General features: G+C 37.2%; 1 protein-coding gene across 1 annotated transcript; it reads right to left on the bottom strand.

The window, feature by feature from the left end:
• Positions 1-2,424: 2,424 nt before the first annotated feature.
• Positions 2,425-21,227, bottom strand: LOC139139875 (SH3 domain-containing YSC84-like protein 1). The gene is made up of 8 exons (XM_070708820.1): positions 21,044-21,227; positions 17,951-18,064; positions 17,451-17,570; positions 16,302-16,366; positions 15,297-15,538; positions 14,269-14,501; positions 7,210-7,419; positions 2,425-5,180 (listed from the first exon to the last, which is right to left on the bottom strand). Coding segments are annotated over exons 1-8 (1,188 nt in total). The 5' UTR covers positions 21,045-21,227; the 3' UTR covers positions 2,425-4,977.
• Between the last annotated feature and the right edge of the window lie 4,856 nt (positions 21,228-26,083).

Below are 26,083 nucleotides of genomic sequence, written 5' to 3' on the forward strand. Positions count from 1 at the left end.
CACAAATCAAAAGTCGGGACACTAAAACTCATTTTGTATACTATGTGTGGTGTAGGCGATAGCGATACTGAACAAAGCTATACAAAGTTGGCTGACAAGGGTCGTACCAGGAAGTCCCAGGCCTGAGGAAGTCCGTCACTTTCATTCGTGAATCAGCTTTCTACATCCCTGGTCTCGTACGACTGTGGAGGGTTATAGTCAGGTCAAGTTACAATAACAAATATGGCCTACAATCGCAGCTTGTGAATTTTGTTGTATTAAAATCGAAGAAACAAGTCTCATGAAAACCAAATATTGCAGAAAAGCAATTATTGTTGTTCTTGTTAATTTGTTGCTGTTGCTGCTTCTGAAGTTGAGTCTGTTGTTCATACTTTTATACCACTTCTTGCCGTATAGAAACTCTATACCAAATTGTATTTCATGTTCAGACACGTTTGATCAACTCGAAGTCTCAAATTTCTTCGGGTAGTAAGTCTAGGATTTCGCCACCCACATACAGTTAATGGTATACACATGTCCTTGGTTTGAATACTCTGGGGAGACTTGTTCTGTACAGCTGTCAATTTGTTTGAACTACTTTTTACATCACCCCAAATGACCCTGCAAAAATATTCAGTTTCATCGGGTCATGGTCACCATGAAGATGATGTCACAGTTGTAGTACCTCTAGTAGCTCTGTAATCTCTCCTCTTTCCTCGTAGACATTAAAAAATGTCATAGTTTAATGGTACATGTTCTCATCAAATGTATATTATATGCAATGGTATATTGTACCTTAACCGCTGCGCTCTCACAGAGTGTCTGTTGTGTACTGATTAAAGTAGAATGCGCCTTGGGGCCTGATATTCGGACTCTCAAATTTCCACAATTTTTTCCTGATCTACCACTAGGTGGGGCTCATTTTTAAGCTCTTGGAGAAAGTAAAACTTTCACAATCTTAGTTTTTCTTCATAAAGTTAACACAGGGAAGGCGGCCATTTTGAATTTCAAGTATCGTAAAATGTTGGGTAATTTGTTTCGCTAGTTCCAAACTTTGCACGGTGTGACCCCTGATTTTTATTATTGATTTGATGAGAGAATGGTCGAAAGTTTCATTTAGGAAAGTTTGAGCAAAAGATTAAGTCTTTCACTTTCGAGGCACACACTACCTTAATAAGAAAATGAAGAGTTTTGCATTTCACCATGGCACTCTGCACTCATCAACGTATTCCAGAAGTTGCCTGGAGCACAGTGCCTGGAGATAACACCTGGAACACAGACTGCTATGCAGGTATACATGCCTCTAAGTTCACTGCATAGTCGTCCACAAATACCATTTGCGAATGGGAAAGCTTGATAAACGGGCCACATAGGAACTTTGAAGAGGGAGGGACTGTAAAGCTTTTGTTGGAATTTTAATAACTGTGCCATTCTCCTCCAGATGCAGTAACAGGATTTATCAAAGATTCTAGGAATTTCCATTCAAGTTATAAATGGATCCGCAGAAGTAGTTAAACAGGACTGTTTCCACAAAGTACACATTTTTTAATGAATTCCGTATGGTTCTGTGTGGAGCAGTTGAGTCCAGAAGATATGTTTCAGAGGAAAGCTATTTTACAAGTTTAATTCTGGCAAATTAAACCTTAAGCAGCTGTGGGGATGGGCTCTGTCATCAATGAAAAGCTGTCTGTAAAGAGCATTGAACGGTGAAACAAACTTCGTTAGAAAACCTGTACATGTCTTTTATCAAACACACGCTTTAAAGGAAAATTATTATCAACAGAGTGAACTAGTTGCCAGTTCTAGCATTTAACTTGTGATGAGGACTAAGTTTCATCATTTGTTTTCTAAATTTCTGGTATTTACTGGAAATTCCATAGAACTTTGGGTATGCGTCAAAGAGGGGTGGAAACAAAGTCTGGGTTAATGACCAAAATCAGTTTACTCATGCTTTAAGTTACGGTAGTATGCATCTCAAAAATTGAAAGACTATAAACTTTTGCTCAAACTTTCTGTAAAGAAACTTTAAGCTGTTTCCTTTTGAAATCAAGTATAAAAATAAGGGGTCACAATGCCAAATTTGGTACTGGAGTAAGAAATTACGCAATATTTCCTGATACTTGAAATTCAAAATGGCCTCCTCTCCTGTGTTAACTCGATGGGAAAAATTGGAATTTTTGAGTTCCACAAAAATAAGTCAGAGATAACATCACTTACTCCATGAGATTCAAAATGAGCCCTTACAAGTGGTGACCTAAAACCGCACTGTAGTTTGAGAGTCCAAATTATCATCCCTGGAGTCATAAACTATATATGTCCCTTTTACATTGAAAGAAAAGACCCAAGATATGTTGAAAGCTAATAACTTTGAAGATCTTACTGAGTTATTCCAAGATTCTCATCAAATTTCCAGTAGGGAGTAAAAATATGAGTGATGAATGGTAATTGGTATTGTCTCACAAGAAATGCAGCATTTTATTCACATTGCAATAGTTCAGTAAACTTTCCCATATATACAGAGAACAGATTTACAAATATCTTACAAGGTTTAGTATGAAATACTCGTAAATTGACATCACACAAATCATTGTTTCAGTTAAAGAGAATCATCGCTTCAACATTGACTTGGAAAATATAATTCTGTCAGCGCAAAGATTTACAGTTTAGTTTCTCATGGATATCTACAAGTCATGAACGTAAAACATTGGATTGCATGTAAGTGATTGCATACCACATCTTTCAGGACTCACACCGATAGAACTGAGACAGATCAATTAGACTGCTGAAAGTCCCTCATGCCTCCTTGGGCTCTGTTGTCATAGTCAGAATGCAGTGTCCATGGCATTCACAGGCTGTACATGGTAGATTTTCACATTGCCAACTGATGAAGGAATACGCTACCAGATCTAAATTAGACCTAAATGTTACCTCAAATGAAGCAAAGTCCACAGGTAAAAATGATGCATACAGCTGTTAGCAGTCTACTGAGCAAAAACATGTCAGTTAGGGATGCACCATTGCATCTTGGGAGAACTGTATGCTCAGAATCAGGACAAATACATCTCTTTTTTAGAGTATACAGAGCTTATTTTCCAAAGGAATTCCACTTTTTTAAAGTTTCATTTCCTATTATCGGTTTTGTGCACCAAAGATGGTTGAATTATTTTTCAAACACAGAAAATAGCATATAAGAGTTTCCTCAGCCCTGTTTGCATTTATTGACTTACACAATTTGATGTCTGTTTATGAGCACCAACAAAATAAATATATGACTACTTCTAAAGCTGTACTGATGTGGAAATTATTTTGTTATAGAAACTATCCCTGTTGATGACTTTCTCATATTTATTTATTATTTATTTGTTTATGCACATGCATATGTACATTTGAATTGATTGATTAATTTACATAAATATTAACTTATTTGCTTACATAAAAATTGAATTACCCTTGTGTTGTCCTTGCCAAATGACATGTGACATTGGTTTCCTTGTTCTGACGTTGAATCCGGCTACTTTGACCTCAGTCTTGTCAGTCATATCTTAAACCTGGGTGCACCTGAAACACTCTGGACCTTGACTGCTCAAAGAGGGTTACTTGGGGGTCATTCGTACAGGTTTGTTAAGCAACTGGACCCCCTAGGATTATCTTGCTTTGTGGACCTAGTATTCTCTGTTCTTGTCAAAATCTATGACTAGATTCCTATGGACAGTGGCATGAACAGTGAGCAACACAAATGCTATGATCTGACTGGAATAGTGAGCAATGCAAATGTTAGAGTCTGACTGGAACCACATGAAAAGCATTCCTCAAAACCCTGTTAGCTGGAACTTTGTACATTTTACTTACCAAATGAATATCATCTTCGAAGAGATAAGGTACAATATGATACAATAAGAAATTTATACAGTGCCTGGTATCCATCAATATGTTCACTGGTGCTTTACACAGTGTCACTTGAGATATTTTTGAGTCTTTGAAAATGTCTCTCTTTTCAACCCTTGGTGATGGGTTCCAGTGAGTATTCTCAGATTTTGTATACTCGCTCACCGCAGACATAACATGACTTGCATGTCAAATATTTTCCAGTTGTTAAAATCTAATCTGTGCTCACACTTTGATAAGCATTTTTACATGAGCTGCTTTTGATTTTAAATTAGCTTATAAAAAAATTGCCAAAAGACAACTAATGGGGCGTTACGAGAATGTGATGGGACAAAAATGGTCTGTCCATTTGCCGCTAATAAGGACAATATAACTTCAACCCATCACTATTCGATGAAATCAATGAGATTTTTCTGATATGTTCTAAATTCTTTTGCTCAATGCACAATTCTCAGTAAATTGCTCAGAGTTCATGAATTGTTTATTGAGGTAAAACTCTTTGTTTTTAGTGCCCATCATGGTGAATCACACAGTAATTAACACAATTATGTTGATTGAACACCATTTCTGTAGGACTACTTTCTAAACACTATATTTGATAATACCAACTTTTTAATCATGTTGTTAATTGAAGCATCTCTTGGGACAGTATTTTAGAGTTTAATCGGTGCTTCAAACCAGACTTTGCAATCTGCAGTTGTTTGGTGTTCATGGCTTTGATGCTTGGTTGTGTAATTTGTGAAGAACACTACCGTATTTCAAGCACAGGTTCAAGGCCTCCCTTGTACGATTATACCATTCAAGAGTTTCTGTCCATTGACAAGAAAAAAGACTGCATACATTGCACATGTAGAAGCTCTTCTGACCGGATAAATAGTTTGCCTTTGTATCAAATAACACTCAAAATAAAGAGAAAATCTGGTTGATATATATAACAAAAATATTGAAGAAATCATATCAAATTTTTCATCTACTTTCTGTTCAGTACTAATCTATTTACATGAGAGTTTGTTTGATTGTCAGCACAAGGCACGAACACAGAAGACATTTTCTAACACAGCTGATTTGAGGTTATGTCTTCTACATTGTCCGAGTGTTATTGCATTGCCAAATTTACATAACTTTGACATAGTTTGCTGGGAAAATTCCAGTTTTACCATGGACGTTTCCTTCCCACCAGTCATCCTGCGTGTCAGTTCTTGTCAATAGTTCGATGACATCTCCCTTCTTGAACGTCAAATCACACGGTAAGATGGCTGTGAAGTTGTACATGGCTTTGCACTGTGGTGCACGGTTCCACTCTGCTTCACTGGCACCTATGAGTCAAGCAGCGTAGCAATACACACACACGTTAATTTTCTCAGTCAATTTACACCATTCATACATGGCTTGTTGGAAATTGACATTTGTCTCACCTTTACATCATACATTTATTAGTCCCCACGGACACCGTCCGGGGGGACTTATAGGTTTGGTCATGTCCGTGCGTGTGTGCGTCCGTGCGTGCGTGCGTGCGTGTGTGCGTCCGTCCGTTCACGCAGATATCTCAGAGATGCAAGAAGCGATTTCATTCAAACTTGGTACAAGGATTACTTCATATGTCATACAGATGCACGTCGATTTGTTTTGTGATACGATCCAATATGGCCGCCAGGCGGCCATTTTATTACGATTTTTTCATGTACAGAGCCATAACTCAGACATGTTTCAACCGATTTTATTCAAAGTTGGTACAAGGACATTGACCAATGTCATAGATATGCACGTCATTTTGTTTTGTGATACGATCCAATATGGCCGCCAGGCGGCCATTTTATTACGATTTTTTCATGTACAGAGCCATAACTCAGACATGTTTTAACCGATTTTATTCAAAGTTGGTACAAGGACATTGACCAATGTCATAGATATGCACATCAATTTGTTGTGTGATACAATCCAATATGGCCGCCAGGCGGCCATTTTATTACGATTTTTTCATGTACAGGGCCATAACTCAGACATGTTTCAACCGATTTTATTCAAAGTTGGTACAAGGACATTGACCAATGTCATACAGACGCACGTCGATTTGTTTTGTGATACAATCCAATATGGCCGCCAGGCGGCCATTTTATTACGATTTTTTCATGTACAGAGCCATAACTCAGACATGTTTCAACCGATTTTATCAAACGTTGGTACAAGGACATTGATCAATGTCATAGATATGCATGTTGATTTGTTTTGTGATACGATCCAATATGGCCGCCAGGCGGCCATTTTATTACAATATTTTCATATACAGTGCCATAACTCAGACATGTTTTAACCAATTTTATTCAAAGTTGGTACAAGGACATTGACCAATGTCATAGATATGCATGTCAATTTGTTTTGTGATACAATCCAATATGGCTGCTGTGTGGCCATTTTACCGGTATTACGATTTTTTCATATGCAGAGGCATAACTCAGGCATATCTCAACCGATTTTATTCAAAGTTGGTACAAGGACATTGACCTATGTCTTACATATGTACGTCAATTTGTTATGTGATACGATCCAATATGGCCGCTAGGCAGCCATTTTATTACGATATTTTCATGTACAGAGCAATAACTCAGACATGTTTCAACGGATTGTATTCAAAGTTGGTACAAGGAGATTGACTAATGTCATACATATGCATGTCAATTTGTTATGTGATACGATCCAATATGGCTGCCTTGCGGCCATTTAATTACGATTTTTTCCTGTCGAGGGCCATAATACTCTAAGGCATATCTTAACCGATTTTATTCAAAGTTGGTACAAGGACATTAACCTATGTCATACATATGTATGTCAATTTGTTTCTTGATATGATCCAATATGGCTGCATGGCAGCCATTTTGTTACAATTTTTTCGTGTCCTTAGCCAAAACTTGGGCATGTCTCAATTAATGAAGAGGACTCTATCCTCTTAGGACATGTAATCAAAGTACCCATTAACAAGTGGGGACTGTGTCATCAACGATGACTTGTTAGCCAAGTTTTTGGAGTATATTTAGATGGTTTGAGAACCTATGTACCATTTCTGCTATTCCCTAATCTGATTGCATTGATATACCATGGGTGGGGGGAAGGGGAGGGGGTAACCCCAGTAACATGACTGGGGAACCCTTGTAATATGTACCGAAGTAAAACCCTTCAGAAAACACTGATCATAGATAAATACTTTTCACATGACACAGTGGACTTAATTTGTAACAATAAATCCCAAAAGTTGGTCAGATTTTTCAGTATGTCTTTACAGTGTATACTGTCATTTGTGCTTTATCACCCTTTGATTGTTATTGCAGACTAACCACCCCGATGACCTACCGATTGTGGTGAGAGAGCTTTGACTTTTTCTGTAACTTGGTATCTCGGTGGATCGTGTTGACTGTGATCTGGAAACTTTAGTACTGTATGTAGATTTGGTAGTACTGGTTGTTCTGTATGTAGAATGTCTTTTTTCTGGTGATGATGGCGCACTACTTGTGCCGGGAGAAGAGTTTCCGCCGTCAGCTGCATCACTTGATTTCTTCTTATCTGTGATTACATAGTATTGGAAAACACAACATATCAGACATTTCAAAATAAAAAACCTAAGTCACACATTTTGATATAACAATGACTTATTATGTCTACATCATAGCAGTTTAGTAGTAAAATGGTACAAAGACTGAAAACATAAAATGGCAAAAGTGTAGATTAGTAAACTCAAATCTTTACATAGGGTCTAAAGTTCTCCTAGGAGGCCTTACTCTGTGTGCCATATCCCTTACCTTGACCGATATTGACTCCCTAGGTTACCATATTTATGCAAAATGCTGTTTATGTCTGTTAGTCGTACTCTTGCCCACAAACCATGGCTCATTATGTTGCTGATACATGTACATTTGTCATTTAGAATAATAATATTTCTTTCCTGTTGAGGATGAATTCCAAAGCTGACATGGATATTCAAACCGTATGGTACATTCTGAATTCTGTTCATATACTTTTGAAAGTGAACTGTCAATCTACGTCATAAAATTGAGCAAACACTGACTGTGTAAAGTACATCATAACTTATATCAATGCTAAAAATATTTCCAGTTTAACCAATGTATGATGTTATGACTGTACAATGACAGTAGTACTGTTAGCAGTTAACAGAGCATCTTTCTGTTAGCATTTGCCATTAAACTTTTGAGTACTGTAATTGTTCCCATCAAAATTTTAGTGCAACATTTTTTCCAATTTTTATTATTTTTTTTGTAATTTTTTGATAATTTTGGACCAAATGGACATCACATTTCATTGGCTAAAGTTTGTTATAAAAATTTTGACAAAAATCTGAAAAATATTAATGGAGTATATTTTCTAAAGGAGACAAAAATTGACTTAGGCGCTCAAAGGGTTAATGAGTCCTGTGTAGCACTGTATGCTGGATGGATTTGCTGACTCATCAATATAAACTACTGGTATGTAATGTTTTCCTGATTTTCTTTGAACACAGAAGAATGAAATGGAAAATAAAAAATAACTTTGCTGCTATTCTCTCATATGGTGGTTGTAATGGACCACTAGAAACTTTGATGACACAGCTAACCGTTTCCATGGCAACATTTACTTCTGTGGTTTACCACTATGTAACAATAATGTTGAACTGTTGATCTGTGTAACTCAGTGCAAGACAATGTACCTGAAAGAAATACATGCATTGTACATCAAATCAAAACAAGTAAAATGTTTGTATATGCGTGAGTAAGTAAGAACACACAACATATACAGGCTTAAATCATGCATTGCAAAATGATTATATTTTTGATATTTTGAGTTGAATCTGGAGGTGATGTATGTCACTTCTGTTACAGTAAGTTCTATACTATTGACTCTAGCAGGGTGTTTTCAATCTTTCTGATAAGTAAAGGTCATCCATCAATAAATAAAATAACCAAAGGTGAATATGACCACCAAAGTAACGTTGTCATTTTTTAACTTGTCTATCCCCCATTCTCAGGTAATGTAAGCGGTCTGAAATCACCAAAGTGCGCCGACAAACCACGCCGGCGCATTTCAAAATCCGCCCCAATTTGCGCCGGTATATTGCGCTGCCTAATCTGTGCCCTTACTCTGCGCTAAACACCTCCGATGAGTCACAACAACATCAAGTACTCGCACTTGCGTAGCACTAGCAGGACACTTTAGCAGTGTAGACTGTAGATGTTTAATAAAGCCTGTTTCAAGACCGCTGCAATTACGCCGTTCACACGGTCATATCCGTAACAACTTTTCCGGGTGACCTGAAGAATGCAGCTTGAAAAATGACGTGAATTTGCAACAAGTTATTAAATAGTAGTTGTTTGGGACTACGCACATACGTACATGAACACATAGTAGTTGACACACACAAGCGCCCCTTAGCTGGGTAGTCTGCTATGGAAATCAATTTTCAGATAGATCTATTGATCCTGTAGTCAATATGCCCACCACTGCAACCTAAATAGGAATATTCTAAAACGGCTGAATAGTACAAATAATACAGCGCTTTACTTTGCAAAACAGAAAACAAGTAAAAGAACTTAAATCTGAATACAGTCACTTGTGATCTATTCCGCTCTCGGACTATATATGGGCCCCATAGACGTGTGTACATATGCCTGGGTTTTTCTCAGGCATATGTACACACGTCTATGGGACGCATATATAGTCCGAGAGCGGAATAGATCACAAGTGACTGTGATCTGAACTTTAAATAATAGTTCTGTAGAAGAAATGATCGGAAATAGCGGAGTATCTGGTACGATGTGGACGCTGGAACTCTGGTTCCAGTGACATGTTTCTGGGTTTGCCCCTCCAACAGCACTGTGGTCGCCCCACAATCCTTTGCAATTTTCAAGATGACAGTTGGGCTGTGCTAGATATTTACACTAAGCTTGGGTAAATGGAGTTTCGTTCAGCTGATTGTCTAGGCTGCAGAACACCCAGCGATTTGGCTGGGTAATTAAATCCCCAATAGCTGCTAATTTTATGCATTATTTTCATGATTTTATTTTCAAACTAAGTTGGTTCGTGTAAATGTTCTAACTGAAGGACGTGTATTGAAGTATCACTGCGCACTGATTTTGACCATGCCTACAAGTTTTTACAGGCTTAATAATAAACGGGTGCCGCACTCATAAATTGGCGCCCTCACGGAAAATTACAAAAACCAGTATTTCCTGCGCATACACATCGTGATCATAAGAGAAACACGCATGATGCCATTAATTTGAACACACAGCAAAAGATGGCTAACAATTTGTTTTTGTAATCTTTATTCTCTCTGTCATATGATTAGTTTTTGAAAATGGTAGGAAATCTAAAATGATGTTAAAACGTTTGAATTTACATGTCACTTGCGACACTTATGACGGTGTTACACACTTTTTCAGTCTTTAATGGGTCTTTTTCAATGAAACATCTTGGAAAACAGGATATTTTGGGATCAGTTTATTACATATTCACAGCTATTGGAGCTTTAAAGAGAACAACACATATAGCACTTAAGAGGTAGACGTTCATATACTGAGTCAAGTTACCCAACGAAACGCATAATGGCAGAGATATTTGGCCATCGAAATACTTTGAGAGTGTAAAATTTAGTGTCTTTTTTAACTGTGACTTCAAGAATTTGCCGACAAGGTTTGGGTAGAAACTTATACAGACAGATTCAAAGGTCGCATTTACGATGCAAATGGCACTCAACTGGCCGAGTGATGTTATTACATAGTTCACATACGTGTTGGAAAAAAATACTCCCATCCTCTGCATTTTAGTGACACATTTCACCATTTTCCCCACAAAAAACATGAATAATTCTTTGAAATCGCTTGACTAAACCAAAACAGACCATTATTAGTAGCATGCTTGACATTGAAACCTCGCAATGGCGCAGAGTAAGGGTGCAGTTTTGGACGGCGCAAAACGGGGGCGCACTTTGAAATGCGCCAGTGCAGTTAGCCGGCACACTTTGCTGATTTAAGACCGCTTACAATTACATAGCTCCCATTCTCTGTAAACAGGTCTACAAATCACCATTGAGAACCATGGGCTTGGGGTCAAACCATGGCTAGGAAAAGGTTAGAACTTTTAGAACTGCCAACAGTCAATATTTGATTTTGCAATTATGCAGTGAACGTAAAGAACAAAGAAACATGCTTTCTGAGCAAAACCTGAGATGTTGTTGTTCAATATTGAATGGCTGCACTCTAAAACTTTGCTGGATTGGCGATGGTCTCTTGTTGAGTTTATAGGAGTGTCAGTGCCACAGATAAATGTTTGGTATTCAAAACCTAAAGTTAACTAAACCATCCATTTGCAAATTCCTCTAACAATGTCATGAAGCAGAACAGCAAATTTTTTAAAAATAAAAGACTTTTCATAAGCTTTTGATCTGTTTGATGCAGTATACACATATAATGACACACTGTCCAAATATTGTCTGTTGGTATGATGACAACATTTTTGAAAGACGTTACAAGAGGGAATAGAACACTTCTCTAACAAGATTTCTATACTATTGATGTGGAGATAATTGTTTTACATTCACACATGGGAGTGAGTGCATACAGACATGTACACACATTCATAGAAAACATACAAAATTATCCCATGAGACACACGGACAAAGATTAAAGACAATTTCTAAGTACTGGAAGAATGAGAAATATACTAGAAAAACATTCAGAAAAAAGTTGAGGTGAATGGTGGCCTTGTTACACATAAAACATTTTTCTTATTGAAGTTCGTAATTTCTTATTACAAAGACAAATTATAAAGTACAACATCATGCATCTTATACAGGGTTGTTATTCTTTATGGAGCAGACACAGCTTCCATGGATCTACAGGTCTGGGTGAAGGGAACATCCTTGAGGGACCCTGTAGCTATATTATTAAGTTGTGTACAAAAAATGCCTAATCTACCTGTATGAAGATATATCTTATGTATGCATTACTGTCCAGCAACACAATGGATCAGAGATTTCTTGTGACAAGATAGATGGGAAATAATAACTGCTCTGCAGTCAAAGAAAGAACCAGAATAGTCACAGTTATACAACCTTGTAGATTGACAACAAATTTCTTAACCTTTACTGATTTGTCTACAAGTGCATAAAGAGAACAACACATATAGCACTTAGGAGGTAGACGTTCATCTTTGCACGTTCTCACTTGTGTGCAAACAGGGCTGGGATGTGATATGACGGAATACAGTACGGTATACTATGATACTTACACTACAGCTTTATACATTGGGCTGATTGAGGTATGTGATTAATATCTTTATGGGAATGGCAACACAAGTGTTTTTTATGGAGGAATGTCAATGGTCATCACTTGACATTATCATCGGACATTATGACAGTCTTCAACCGCAGCCATAATTTCAGCTTGGTTAATAGTTTTTTATACAACTACTTCTCTTTGTATGTTAAACACTTCACTTATATATACCTTTACCATTAAAAAGCATATCATGACCAGTAATTTCTGTTGACACATTATCAGTACCAATTTAAGTTTTATTGTCCAAGACAGGTAGATGTTCCTGTAAACCAGACATCAATGGTTGAGTAAAACTATTTTGTTGATGTATGATTGTTTGGTTGATTTTTGGCCCAACATCGGATCAAGGATTAGCAAAATTACCGTCCTTGGTGAAGGGACTGTTGCAAAAGCAAGTGAATAGAATCTGCAAGAATACAACCTTACTGACAAATACAACAGCTAATGACATTACATTACAAGATATATGTCTACAGATTGCGTCACTGACAAATCAGTTGAACAAATCTGTTGCTACCATATACCGGTATTAAGATAATTTCCCAGGGCTTTACTGTTGAAAGATTGAAACATCATGAATAGGTAGGCATACACGCAAAAGCCTTACATGCAATAAGTGTACATTAGAGAAAAAAATTGAAAAGTTTACCAAAACATGATGCTGGTTTAGATACCCAAGTGTCTGGAGTGACGTTTCGATTGTAAAAGCTAGTTCAAATCAACTGGTACAAAATAATTGTGTATTTTAGTTGAGTTGTTTTCTGGGAGGTAAGGGAGGGAGCATTCTAGGGAAGGGATGAAAAAATGGGTGATACACGAGTTGATGTAGTGATTCAAATCATTCTAAATTTCTATAATCATTTGTGCCAACGCCTTTTGTCTTTGGAAATAGACTCAAGCTAATGCATTACTCAGTCATGGAGGCCTTCCCTTTTGTTAGCAAGAGTATAGAGTATTGAGATATCTCATGCACATTTTTGAATGGAGCAGAGACAGGAGGAAAGAACACCCACCGTGCAAAAGCATATCCTCCACTAGAAACTGTGTAACATGTAGCATGCCAACAGCTTTGGCCAGCAAATAATGAGAGAAAAGAGACAGGAAAATATACACATGGGAGCCATGTAAGTTTGCAGACAAATGTGAAAATGAAAAGAAATTTGTGACTGCAGGAAAAAGAAGTGATGAGAACAGAAATATGTAAAAGTGCATAGAATGAAAAATGAGACAAAACATAAGATGTGGATCTAGCTGAGTGAAATAAAATGCTTTGCAGACATAAAATGGCTAGCTGGATGCATATCATGTGAACTTGATAGCTCTGACATCAGGCAGTTGGTAAACCCGTGGTTCTACACTGCCTTATTTTTTCAAATTTTAAAGACAATTTTCGAGTCTGCTGCTTTTGAGAAGTCATTTTACAGATTCAATAAACTTTTTCATACTGATGCTTTTGTGAAAAGTAAACATTAAAAGTTGAAAACTATAATTTATTCATAAACACGATTGGAACTAATTTGGGATAATTGGATGGTGAAGTAATGCCGATTTAAAGTACAAATGTAATCCCATCTGCTTTTCTTTTTACATTACACAATTGTTTTTGTGAATAATTTGCAATATTGCAACATTCAACTATCTAGCACCTAACACTTTTGAGAAATTTAAAAAATATGAAAATCCAATTATCCAAATTAGTTCCAATCGTGTTCATAGTGTTCACTCAGGATGTGGCCGCCAATTTGAATTTCAACCATTGGTAAATTGTTTCTCTTATCCAAAATTTACACCATGTCCCCTGATTCTATTCTCAATAGTAAAGAGAATGGTTTAAAGTTCTGTGGGGAGTCTAGTTTGAGCAGAAGTTGAAATGTTCAATATCAAGGTGTGATAATACCTTAACCTAGTCTTTAAACGTATCTTGTTGTCTAATGTTACCTTCAGCTTGTTGAAACAAAATGCACTGAAAACCATTATGAATACCACTAAAAAATCAAAAATTACTACTGCAGGAATGTCTATCATTACTACAAATGAAGACTGCAAGTCATGCAGAGAATGGCAGATGACACGATTGTCTTACCTTTGCTTCTGAAACTCATATTCTTCCATCTAGTGACAGTACTCTCACTGACGCCCTGTTTTTCCAGTTCCTTAGCCGCTCTCTTCCTGGCCTCTTTCTCAGCCATCTTTAGAGCCGCTTTCTTTCCGGCACTGATGTGGGAATTTAGGGATTCGTACAGCACATCTGCTTCTGGAGGAGGAGGAATTTTACCTCCAAGGATGTCCACGGCTCTAATCTCCATGCCATACAATCTAGTCAAATTTAAGTTACCAGTAAGTAAGAGCTTTTCTTTGAATTTGACTGGGACGAAGAATTCTAGGAATTTTCAATAAATCTGATCACTCAAATCAACTTACATCACTATGACATCAGAAATGTCTCTACTGATTTAGACTGTTGCTTCTACACTCTTCATCTCATTTGAATTGAACATTTGATCATTTGATGAATCATCTTTACCCTGTCATGCATTGACACAGTGAACACCAGGTCAATACCAGTACATTCAGCAGTCAACAAGTGGAATGGTCATGTTTTACAGACATACTACACTGACACTGTACCGGTACATGTAGCTATGTGCATTCATGGAGACAAGCAATAGACACTGATTGATCAGATGATCTCCTACAGTAATGCACAGATTTAGCAAATGAAGAACTTTTAAATCTGCACCATACCAAAAGACAGAAGAAACTGTGTGCCAAATACACAAAGGCAAGGCGATTTAGAAGTCGAACATCAAAATTGAAAAAAGAACGTGCTAAATGTTAAGCTACCAACTTTAGAAAATGCTTCAACTGCATGCAATTGCATGTGATGAAAATTTTATAAATTTATGGTTTGCAATCAATGCTATGAGTGATCCATTCATGTTGATTATGGAAGAACACCAAAAATACTTTAGTTTTCTTTTAGTTTTCTTAGGGGGCCTCCCACAGATTAATGAAACAACTGGATCCCCTATCAGTGCACTGATTTGTAAATTTGTTTAGTATGGGTTCAGTTTTGTTCAGTCTTGCCATATATAGTCTTGATCAACTCACTTTGCATTGGAGCTTTTTCTTTCAATAAGTCCAGCGCCCTCTAGAGATATACCAGCATAGAGACCTTTGGTTTTACTGTAAGTGTAGATAGCAGTTGCACTCCTAGCTGCCAAATCACCTTCCACAGAACGACCCATCGGACCAGCTGCCACTGAAAAGTTTGCGCCTAGCGTTAAGTTACCACCTTTGGAAAATGCATCGACTGCACTCTGAGTGTTCAAAATGAAGATGAAATCAGTCACCTGAAAAATAAAATGGAAGAAAAGAGTGTTATGATATGGTTGTGATACAGGATTTCCACACAAAACATTTATACACTTTTGTGATTACAAGCTCAATGTCTCCATTGAATTGACATCATTAAGAAGACATATCACATGCAAATTGTAAGACTATGTAACTTTTGGTATTGGAGATATTTAACCAAATGTTTTTTGTATCCATGACGACTTTAATAAAATCTGTTATAGTCAGATATATTTGGGTGAGGATACTGGCATTGAGACAAATACAGAGCATTCATGAACCAGAGAGACAAGAAGTTAAGAGGGGAAGAAAATAGTTCAAAAAGATAAGAAAGTCAACGGAAAATGAAGTCAGCAAATTCTGATGTAACAAATAGAAAAAGTATTTATATTGTGAGAATGGCATATATAGTTCACACAAAGCTGATATATATTGTAAATGAGTTTTTAACAGTGCTCTCTAGAAAAAAAAAAGTACCATGTGTAAATGTGCAAACTGTTTAATGTGTCAAACAATCTGAATGGCAATTTGAATATTTTGTAGTATGGTATTTAATACACAATTGTCATTTATCAATTAGACACTACCTTCATGGATTCCATTGCTGGCAAATCAACTGAATATTTAAAAATCACACGTTTCATTTGCAATTTGTAGGTTGCAATAAAAGCACAATCATGAAACAGGATAAAATTGTACTCTCAGTTCCTGTTCATGGCTGCCTAGTTGTGATATGGTTGACCTTTGACCTAGTCTCACCTCTGCTCCAATTTCAAACCCACCGCCAATACCAACCAGACCAATAGCCGATGGCGCTGACCATTCTGCAAAATGAAATTTAATTTGTATGATGACAGTTGCAGGAAATCTTCTATCTCAATTACTTTGACATCAAGTATCACTGCAAATGACTAGTTTTTTTACTATGTTCACCCCTACTGCCCTGTAAACTAGTCCACAATCACCATTGATAACAGGGGGTATAGACTAAACCATGGCAATAAAAGGGTCGAGTCTTAGAGATTCTTGACATTACTAACAACACATGTACACATTTTTTTTTCAACTATAGCTGTAAAATCCATATCAGTTATTTTGGAAAATTTACCTCATATTGATTTTTCCATTCTTTTCTCATGGATTTTTGATTTACTGAAATCATCGGCCTTAATAATCTTTCACTTTCTGTTGACATGTAATGCCCCTCACAAATTCACTTTCACTTTGCTGTGAATTATTTCTACTTGCTCTGCTAAACTCATAATTAAATGCATTCGTTTTCACAATTTTTACACCTTGTTGTGCACTAGTACTGACAACCTATATCAAAGTGTTGATACTGTGAAGTCAAATATTAGTCTGCACGTAAAGAGCCTTGTACATAGTTAACCCTTTGAGTGCTGTAATTTTTACCCACCAAAATTTGAGTGCAACATTTTATCAATTTTTATGAAGTTTTCTGTAATTTTTTTGATAATTTTGGACCAAATGGACAAAAAATTTCATTGGCTACAGTTTTTTATCAAAATTTTGGCAAAAATCTGAAAAAAATTTACTGGGGTACATTTTATAAAGTGACAAAAATTGACTTTGGCGCTCAAAGGGTTAATATGGTTGAGGTATAAATCAGTTTTGTACAAATGAGCTTGAGTGATAATTCAGCAACTCAACTGAGTTGTTAAGGATGGCACTCATTAACATGATGTGATTTTCGCTTGCTTTTCTCCACTGATCCAAGGTGGAACATTTGGAGGCAAAAATTTTCCCTCAAATGAAGCAGATACAGTTAAAGCTTTGAACTGAGTAAACCTTCACACCCTTTGTAGAAGTTCTACTTTGCAGTAGAAAATGATATGATTGGACCAAACCATGGGAGGGAAAGGATTTTAACTTGACGTAATCACTTACTGTTCAAGAATCTGTCAAGTTTTGCCACTACAAGTCCACTGCCACCTCTGGCACCAAGCAGAAATGCAGCCTTGACAACTGTAATAACAGCAACTCCATAACAATTCATGATTATTCCAGCTGTAACAAACAAGATACACATAACTTTGTGTCAGACTTTTATATTATATGATGTGTGAACAGGAAAGGCAGCTGCAAACTGAACATACAAATTCTGTAAATTGCTTTAAAATCTCAGTCACCGCACTCAAGGTACTACCAATATATATAGTATTTCTCATGATAAGCTATGTATGTGTTCAAAGTGTGTAACAATATACACAAACTGAGATGATTCTCAATCACCCAAAATGTATTCATGATTTCTCTTTGCTGTTTTTCACCTGTTTGTGGATAATTATCACTTTTCAAACAGCAAAATCCAACTTAGTGAGTATATCAGTATCATTGGAGAAAAATCCAACTTTGTAAGTACATCAGCATCATGGGGAAATCCTTACCCGGAATGATTTTGTCTGGTCCAACTTTACTTGAAGGAACAGTAAATTCTTCTAGGATCTTGGCAGCTTTCTTGCATTCTGATTTCAACTTCTTAGGAAACGGTGAATGAACCACTTTTGAAAATGGTAAAAAAGAGAAAATGAATAACTTTTGTTTGAGTACACTGGAATTGTGACATTTCATTCAATCACTCGGAGATAAATTTAGCAGGTAATACTGAATACGTTTACCAGTATAATGTAGAGGGATGTTATACCATCATGCCATAACGCTGTCTCTTCTTGCAATGACCAAAAAGTTGGAATGGCATATCTTGCAAAAAAGTCCACCGGACTGACATGTCAAAAGAATTTATGAACATTTTGACTAGTAACAAGTAATTACCAGCATTTGTAGATAATATAAATACTGGTGAAAATAAAACATAGCCAACAGACATGAAGAGAAGTGATAGGTGGGCTGAACGATGGAAAAATTAGATTGTCTGACCCAAGTTAAAATAAAGTCTCTCTGGTTAGATATGTTTGGAAAATTCATTCAATCATAATTACATTCAGTATATCACCAAATATCACATAACTGTGGGTAATTTAAATATTTGAAATTTTACTTGTACTGAACTTGGTCAATGAAATGTACCTATAACTATATGCACAAACAAATAAATTATTATATTTTTATTTTCTCAATCAAGCAAATTATATATTATCATTAATTTTTCTCAGTCATCTGATTTTATGTACCTGACCAGTTAAATGAGTCATCATACTTGTCACACCCAATGCACTGACAATGGTGCATCCAAGTGTACGACAGTTTGCAATTTAAAATGTGGATAAACTAAGAGTGTATGCAAAATCGATAAGCTTGAGAGGTGACCTGAATACAACAAAAATATCCACATAAATGTACCGGTAACAGGGCATGAGATTTAAAAAGTGCTGGTGAGCTGAAAATCACTCTCCTAAAATTATCTGCGGGAGTGTTACGAGAGTGATAAAACTACTCCCCTGAAATGCATAGGGAGAGTGAAGCAAATAAAAAGAATTATGAAATCGTTAATTGTGTCTTGTGCATTCTAATTGAGAATATCTATTTTTACTTTTTTTTCTTATTTTTTGTTTTTGTTATATTTGTTTGTTATAGGAACTTAATGTAAGTATTATTATAGTAAGAACCAGTATCGGCAATACAGTCCTGATCACTGGACAAGTCACAAAATACAGACAACTTGCTGTGCTATGATATACCGGTAACACTATCGATATAGCACTCTGTAATTAACATTATTTATAACCACCTATTAGCTAATTACAATCTACGATGATCATTTTCTGTTGACAAAATAATTTTTTCTTTTCATCGCTTCAGAAGTTTTACATACTTCACAATTTTCTCTTGTTGCACTCCTCTCAGAACGTCTACTTTTGAAGTTCGATATCGCGATGCTCTTTTGTTTGCAAGGCTGGTTTTCGCCCGAGTGCTCATGGGTTGAATGAGATTAACAATGGCCGCGTGGATACGAACGCTTCCCTCGCATAGAGAGAGAAAACTAGGCTTTGGCTAAGTTTATAAGCGCGGCTGAGCACATCGTGTACCTAGGCGAGGTGGGTGTGCTCGAAAACGAAGATCAGTGCAAGTTTTGGATTCAAATCGGCTGTTTTCGGCGGAGAAACTGCGCGCCGTATTTCCGAGGAGGTTTTCATAGTACGCATAATATGAGAGCGGCGATCGTGCATCAACGTCTTCAAATATTTCTCCAAACTGCATATTCAATTCTTGTCGAAATCTCTGTGCTCCTAATTCATCGAGAATACGGTTCTTCCTAATTATGAAGTCAGCTAAACGCTTTTCAAGAAAATAAGTACGAACAAATGAGGGAGGATCGCAAAATTCGTGTTGAATGAATTGCCTGTAATGATCTATGGGAGCGCCCGCTCCGGACAGATGCCAGGCTTACGTTCAATATAGTCCTGGTTGCGTACTCTGTACAGACATCGCATATAAAGCAACACAATTTGATGAGTTTTACTAGCCACGGCCACGGCTAATCCCCTGTAGGGACCGTGTATAGCAAAGCTTAGAAATAGAAGACACGGTATTGGCACACGTACGCATGGCCTTGTTTCTCTTGTTCATATGTTCGCTACAATTTAATTAATTTTTACAAAAAAGAAGCTGAAAGTCTGCAGGCTGTAGCCTGTCATTCCGATGATGAACACGTGCTCAGACGCCAGTTTTTTGGCAGTGCATTCATTCTGTGAACATGTCGCAGTCCTGTCCAAGTTGCCACGCGAGCGGAAAATCGTTCGCGTGGATTTTGATTTGCGCGAGCGCTAGGCGAGCGGAGCGATCGCTCGCCTCAAATCTCATGCCCTCCGGTAATAATTTTGGATATATGGAAATCTAGTTTACAAGTCACATATCACCAGCTTGGTAGAGTTTAACATCATTAAACATGCTTTCCAATACGGCTGGTTGTATGAAAACATTACGTTGATTACAGCCCAGTCTTACGTACAAATATCTGTGGCACCATACTGGCACAGTACAGAAATTAAGGAGTGTTTTATCAGCACTGGGAGATGATGAATGACATCCGTTCCGGGACTGTGGCAGTGCAATGTCAAGCACTTACAACATCCTGTCACCCTGAGTTATTAGGGTCAACACTAACAGAAGCTCGTAGGCAACCGTTCTACCTTAACGCATGGATGTACAACAAGAGAGATCACTGACAGAATGTGGTTGTGACTTGGATATTTACTCTCGGACACTAAGCCTGTACGTAGTGAGGGGAGGGGTTCGGCCATGTCATTTGTTTACGTTTAATCATGGAGGTAGAAGGAGAGACCTCTATGGTTTAATTACAACTAGCTGAACCATGTCTGGACTGAGAGAGAGTCTGAACAAAGGAGACAGTGATCAGACAGTAAAAAATGGTGAAATACTGATATCCAGTTGAGTTTAAACAGAATGATTGACCGAGAGAGTGTCACTGTCAAATCAAACTATGGTCGGAGCTGAGGTTTCGCTTCTACCTCATTGAATTCCCAGTTAGCTATTAAAAGACGAGACGGTGAAACACTTACTTTTGAAGCGGTCGTTTTGACTTGGTCCGTTTGAAAAATTTGGTAGACAGAAGCTGTCCCGTAAATTAACTGTTTTGCATCAGTTCCGCCTTCAGTCGACTACAGATCACCGGTATGTATGTGGGTTTCGTTCTCCATCGGTCGTATTTGTAATCTTCCTACGTACGAATACCACGCGTTTGTTAGTTCGTCGCATTTCTCCAGTAATGGTGGCTACACATATGCATATGCGAAGGATGATCGATCGATAACCATCGTCCCGTACTCCGTTATACAGATATCTATGTTTGGTCTATCAAAGTCTGACAATCGAAATTAGAAATTTATAATGTCAATGCAGTTGAGGTCTTGAAGTACAGAGTATTTTGCTATATTCATATTTTTTTGTTTCCAAGCCGATAGAACCTAGAGAGAGACGTAAACGTGAGTAGAGCTGATGGTGTTGGTTTTGTCAAAATTTGTTTATGCTTGTAGGCCTACTATATGTATTCCTCATGTGTCCAAGTGTCTTTAGAATTTTTGTAATTTGTATCATACTAGAAGTCGGAGGCAAAAGTGATAAAAAAACAAATGAATCAATAAATAGATAAATGAATAAATAATAATTATAATTGTCATATATTGTCACAAACTTTGTTAAGGGGCATGTTCATTTATTTTTGTATTTATCTTTTGTTTTTGTCGTCTATTGTATTTTAATGTATTCATATTTTCTTCCCTTCGTGAACTGTTTGTCCATATTTTTTACCTCTTTGCTACTCAGCTCTGACAACAACGGCCTGAAGTACACCATCATGATTATTAAGTTCTATCCACCTAAATATTTCAAGCACTCGTGCTTTTGGAAACATCTTTTTACCTGACAGCTAGTTAGTCCTAGCATTAACCCACACGTCGATATGTTGTGACAAATACCAATAACGATACTTCGTATCGAGTTTTCTGAAGGTAAAAATGAATTTCATTTAAAATCTAAGGTAGGCCTACACGTCATATAATATCCCCATATCTTGACCGAAGGTGAGGTATATAAGTATATACTGTCAAAGAATATAAAGGAAATGTAAAGGAAATGAAGGCGGTCGCAGTTCCACCTTTGTTTAATTGTTATACAGTAACGGTATAGCGAATCGATCAATGTGGTTTCATGATAACGGGGAACATGACGATACATCAGTGAATCGATAGTAACTTTGACCTTGGTCATGGTCCCCGAAAATGATTTTATGTCTGTGATTCGTGCTATAAACGGTGTTTCGGGACCAAAATTACTAAAACAGCAGGGGTAGAACGAAGCATATGAGAGAAGTTGCCTTTATTTCATTGAGTAAAATGTTATAAGGGGAGAACCATTTGATTTCTGGGGGGAGGTATGGAGGAAGTGGGTATGGGAGCAATTTTTTTCCTGTCAGAGTGACAGCAATTTTTTTTTTTTTCATACTGTCAGACCTGCATCAATTTTTTTTTCAAATGGAGTAGCAGTGCAAATTTTTGTCATTGGTCATCAAGTTTGTAATGCGTTTTATATAAGGGAGCCGTCATTATTTACGGCCTGAAACTTCGAAATTTCGAGTGACCTCCCCCTTCGCCAACCATGATGAATTTGAGTAACCTCCCTCTCTAACTATGAAATTTTGACTGATCCCCCCACTTAGAAAAGTTAAATACCAATACATGTAATTGTAAAATTTACAAAATACAGCAACAGTAAAGACCTTTCAAATCCTGATGTACCCTGCTAGACTATCATCAGTTATCTCATGATGGTTCAAAAAAGGTGAACACATCAAAATGAAATTCAAAGTCACAATAAAATAAAGATATAAAAGATCACGCAGTATCTAACCATATAGTATATTGTTTAATTTGGATGGATATTATGACAGGGTTTTCACTAGGATATCTGACGGGGCAGAATTTGAAAGTACAGGGGGAGAAACGCTGGGCCTAGGGGGAAAGTGTCAAAGGGGCTTTCCCCTATCTTGCATGGAAATTTTTTAAGATATTGTTATGTAGGTCATTTCCCCCACACTCATCATGACCTGAGTTCAATAGTCTAGAACATTCTCAAGGTCACTGCCCTTGATGACCTCACAACCTTGAATTCAATTAGTCATGTTTGGAATGTTCTGGAAAGTTGATTAGTTGTGTAAGGGAGATAATTTTAGAACAGTAATTAGCATGTCAATAAAGTTCTAGATTGTTCTTATATGCCTTTATAAAAGGGACGTGCTAGCTTCCAGTCAGACTTTTGGGATCGTGTCTCTTGTGTGTTACTAAACTCCAGCAGTAGTCATTCTCAAGACTTTTCAAGACCTTCACTGTCAACGCTGGATTTATACTGTGGACTTTGTGCAGTTTCAAGCCTGCAAGCCAAAGGACTGTTCATTCATCCGACTGACTGTTACAACTCTGAGACTGGAGCTTTGCCATCCCAGCTGAGATAAGTAGTCTGTACACTTTTAAAGCTTGTACTCTATCCCTGACTTAGCAATTAGTTTTATTTTCGTAATAAATTTTGTTTAAACGTTAACTGCTGAGTTCACCCTTTTAATCGTTTTCTCTGCACGTAACAATTGGGGGCTCGTCCGGGAGACGATTATTTTGAGCCGTTTGATAACATTTTGACAGCCTTTTTCAAAACTACTGTATACTGTGAACTCGGCGAAATTCAATCATGGCGGAATTCAAGCCAGACGAAATTATGGATGACCTTGATCAGGACACATTTAATTCCCTCAGAAAAGACAACCTCATAGCACTGGCAAATTTCCTTAAAGTAGATGTCAAAAGATCTATGCGCAAGCGAGAAATTCAGTTCAAGATTGCAAAACATTTAGTTAATTCTGGCCATTTTGAGGAGTCTGCCTTAAAAGATTATGAGCCTGAGTCTTCCTTCGAACTCAAAAAATTAGAATTAGAAATACAGGCAGATTTGGAGCTTAAGAAATTGGAATTAGAAAAGGAAAAATTGCAAATGGAAGAAAGGGAAAGGCAGGAAAAATTACAAATGAAAGACAAAGAATTACAAATGAAAGACAAAGAATTACAAATGGAAGAAAGACAGAGAGAAAAGGAGAGAGAATTGGAAGAACATCGACTACAGTTAGAAATGAGACGTTTAGAGCTTGGACAATCAGGAAAATTCTTCCCTTCAGACAAGTTTGACATCACTAAGCATTTCAGGTTAGTTCCCCCTTTCCAAGAAAAGGATGTTGATAAATATTTCCTTCATTTTGAGAAAATTGCTCAGAGTCTGAATTGGCCTAAGGAGTCCTGGTCTATGCTTTTGCAGAGTGCTTTGGTGGGTAAAGCCAGAGAAATTTACATTCAGTTGTCAGTAGAGCAGGCTTCAGATTATGATTCTGTGAAGGAATTAATTCTCAAGGGCTATGAGTTGGTGCCTGAAGCTTACCGTCAGAAATTTAGGGATTGTGAGAAGGTGAAGGATCAAACTTATGTTGAATTTGCTCGAACAAAAGAACAACTGTTTGACCGTTGGTGCTCTTCTGAAAAGGTCAGTCAGAATTATGACAAATTACGACAGCTTGTTTTGATTGAGGAATTTAAGAGGTGCATTCGGAGTGACATCAAGACATTTATCAATGAACAAAAGGCAGATACATTGGAGGTTGCTGCACGTTTGGCAGATGATTATTCATTGACCCACAAATCTTCATTTCTCAGCAAACCATCCCAGTCCTTTTCATACAGAAACAATGCAGGTAAATTTAACTCCTCCTTTTCATCCAAGAATTTTTCAAAGGAGAGTAGGAAATCAAATGACAACAGTTCACAGAGTTCAAGTAACACTCCCACATCATCAGATCCCAAGTCTCAATCTCCTTCTGACAAACAGTTTGGTACACTTTCTTGTAATTATTGTAAGAAAGACGGCCATGTCAGATTGTTTCAAATTGAAACGAAAACGTGAAGGTCAGAGTGGTCAAAGTGGATCTAAGCCCACCGGCTTTATTTCTTCATCAACTCAATTAGAGTCTAATAATGTGTGCAACACATTTTCTGAGGTTAAACCCCTCTCATCCCCAATTAATGAGGTCAAGGTCAATTCTTCTCAAGATAGCATTATGGGTATTTTCGAGCCATTTATTCATAATGGTTTTATATCACTTTCTAGTGATTTCTCTTCCGCTACCCCTGTCAAAATTTTAAGAGATACCGGGGCTTCCCAGTCTCTTTTGTTGGCAGATACCCTGCCGTTTTCTGAAAAGTCATTTTCAGGTTCTAAAGTTCTTATTAAGGGGGTAGATTGTAATGACTACATTCCTGTTCCTCTCCATAATGTCTATTTTCTTCGGACTTTGTTTCTGGACCTGTGGCTTTAGGTATTAGGCCTTTTTTGCCTTTTGAAGGGATTCACCTTCTTCTTGGAAACGACCTTGCTGGGGACAAGGTCATTACTAATCCACTTGTGACTGATAATCCTAGTTTAGATCAGGATCCAGAGCCAATTGAACAAGAGATACCCGATTTATTTCCTTCATGTGCCATTACTCGAGCCATGTCAAAGAAAACTTCCGAGAATCAAAATACTCTCAAAAATAATGTCACAGATGTTGACTTAAATGACACCTTTCTCAGTCAGGTGTTTGACACGGATCATTCCGTTATCCCTCGTGGATTTGAAACTTCCAGTAAAACTTCTGCTGACCAAAGTCAGACATTTTCTAGATCAAATCTCATTGCAGAACAACACAAAGACCCAGATATTTTGTCTTTGTTTGACAGGGTAGATGATGAAGGTAAAACTTCAGATAGCTCTGTTTCCTATTATACAAAATCTGGTATTCTCATGCGTAAATGGAGACCTCCAGATGTCTTGGTTGATGACGATTGGGCTATAAAACATCAAATTGTGGTTCCAAAGCCCTACCGTGCTGAAATATTGCGCCTGGCCCATGAAACGCCCTGGGCTGGTCATTTGGGAGTAAGGAAAACTTATCATAAAATTCTCAGTCACTTTTATTGGCCTAATCTCAGGCAGGATGTAACACATTTCTGTAAAACTTGTCACACATG

Source organism: Ptychodera flava, chromosome 9 (genome assembly GCF_041260155.1).
Source record: "Ptychodera flava strain L36383 chromosome 9, AS_Pfla_20210202, whole genome shotgun sequence".
NCBI classification, from domain to species: domain Eukaryota; kingdom Metazoa; phylum Hemichordata; class Enteropneusta; family Ptychoderidae; genus Ptychodera; species Ptychodera flava.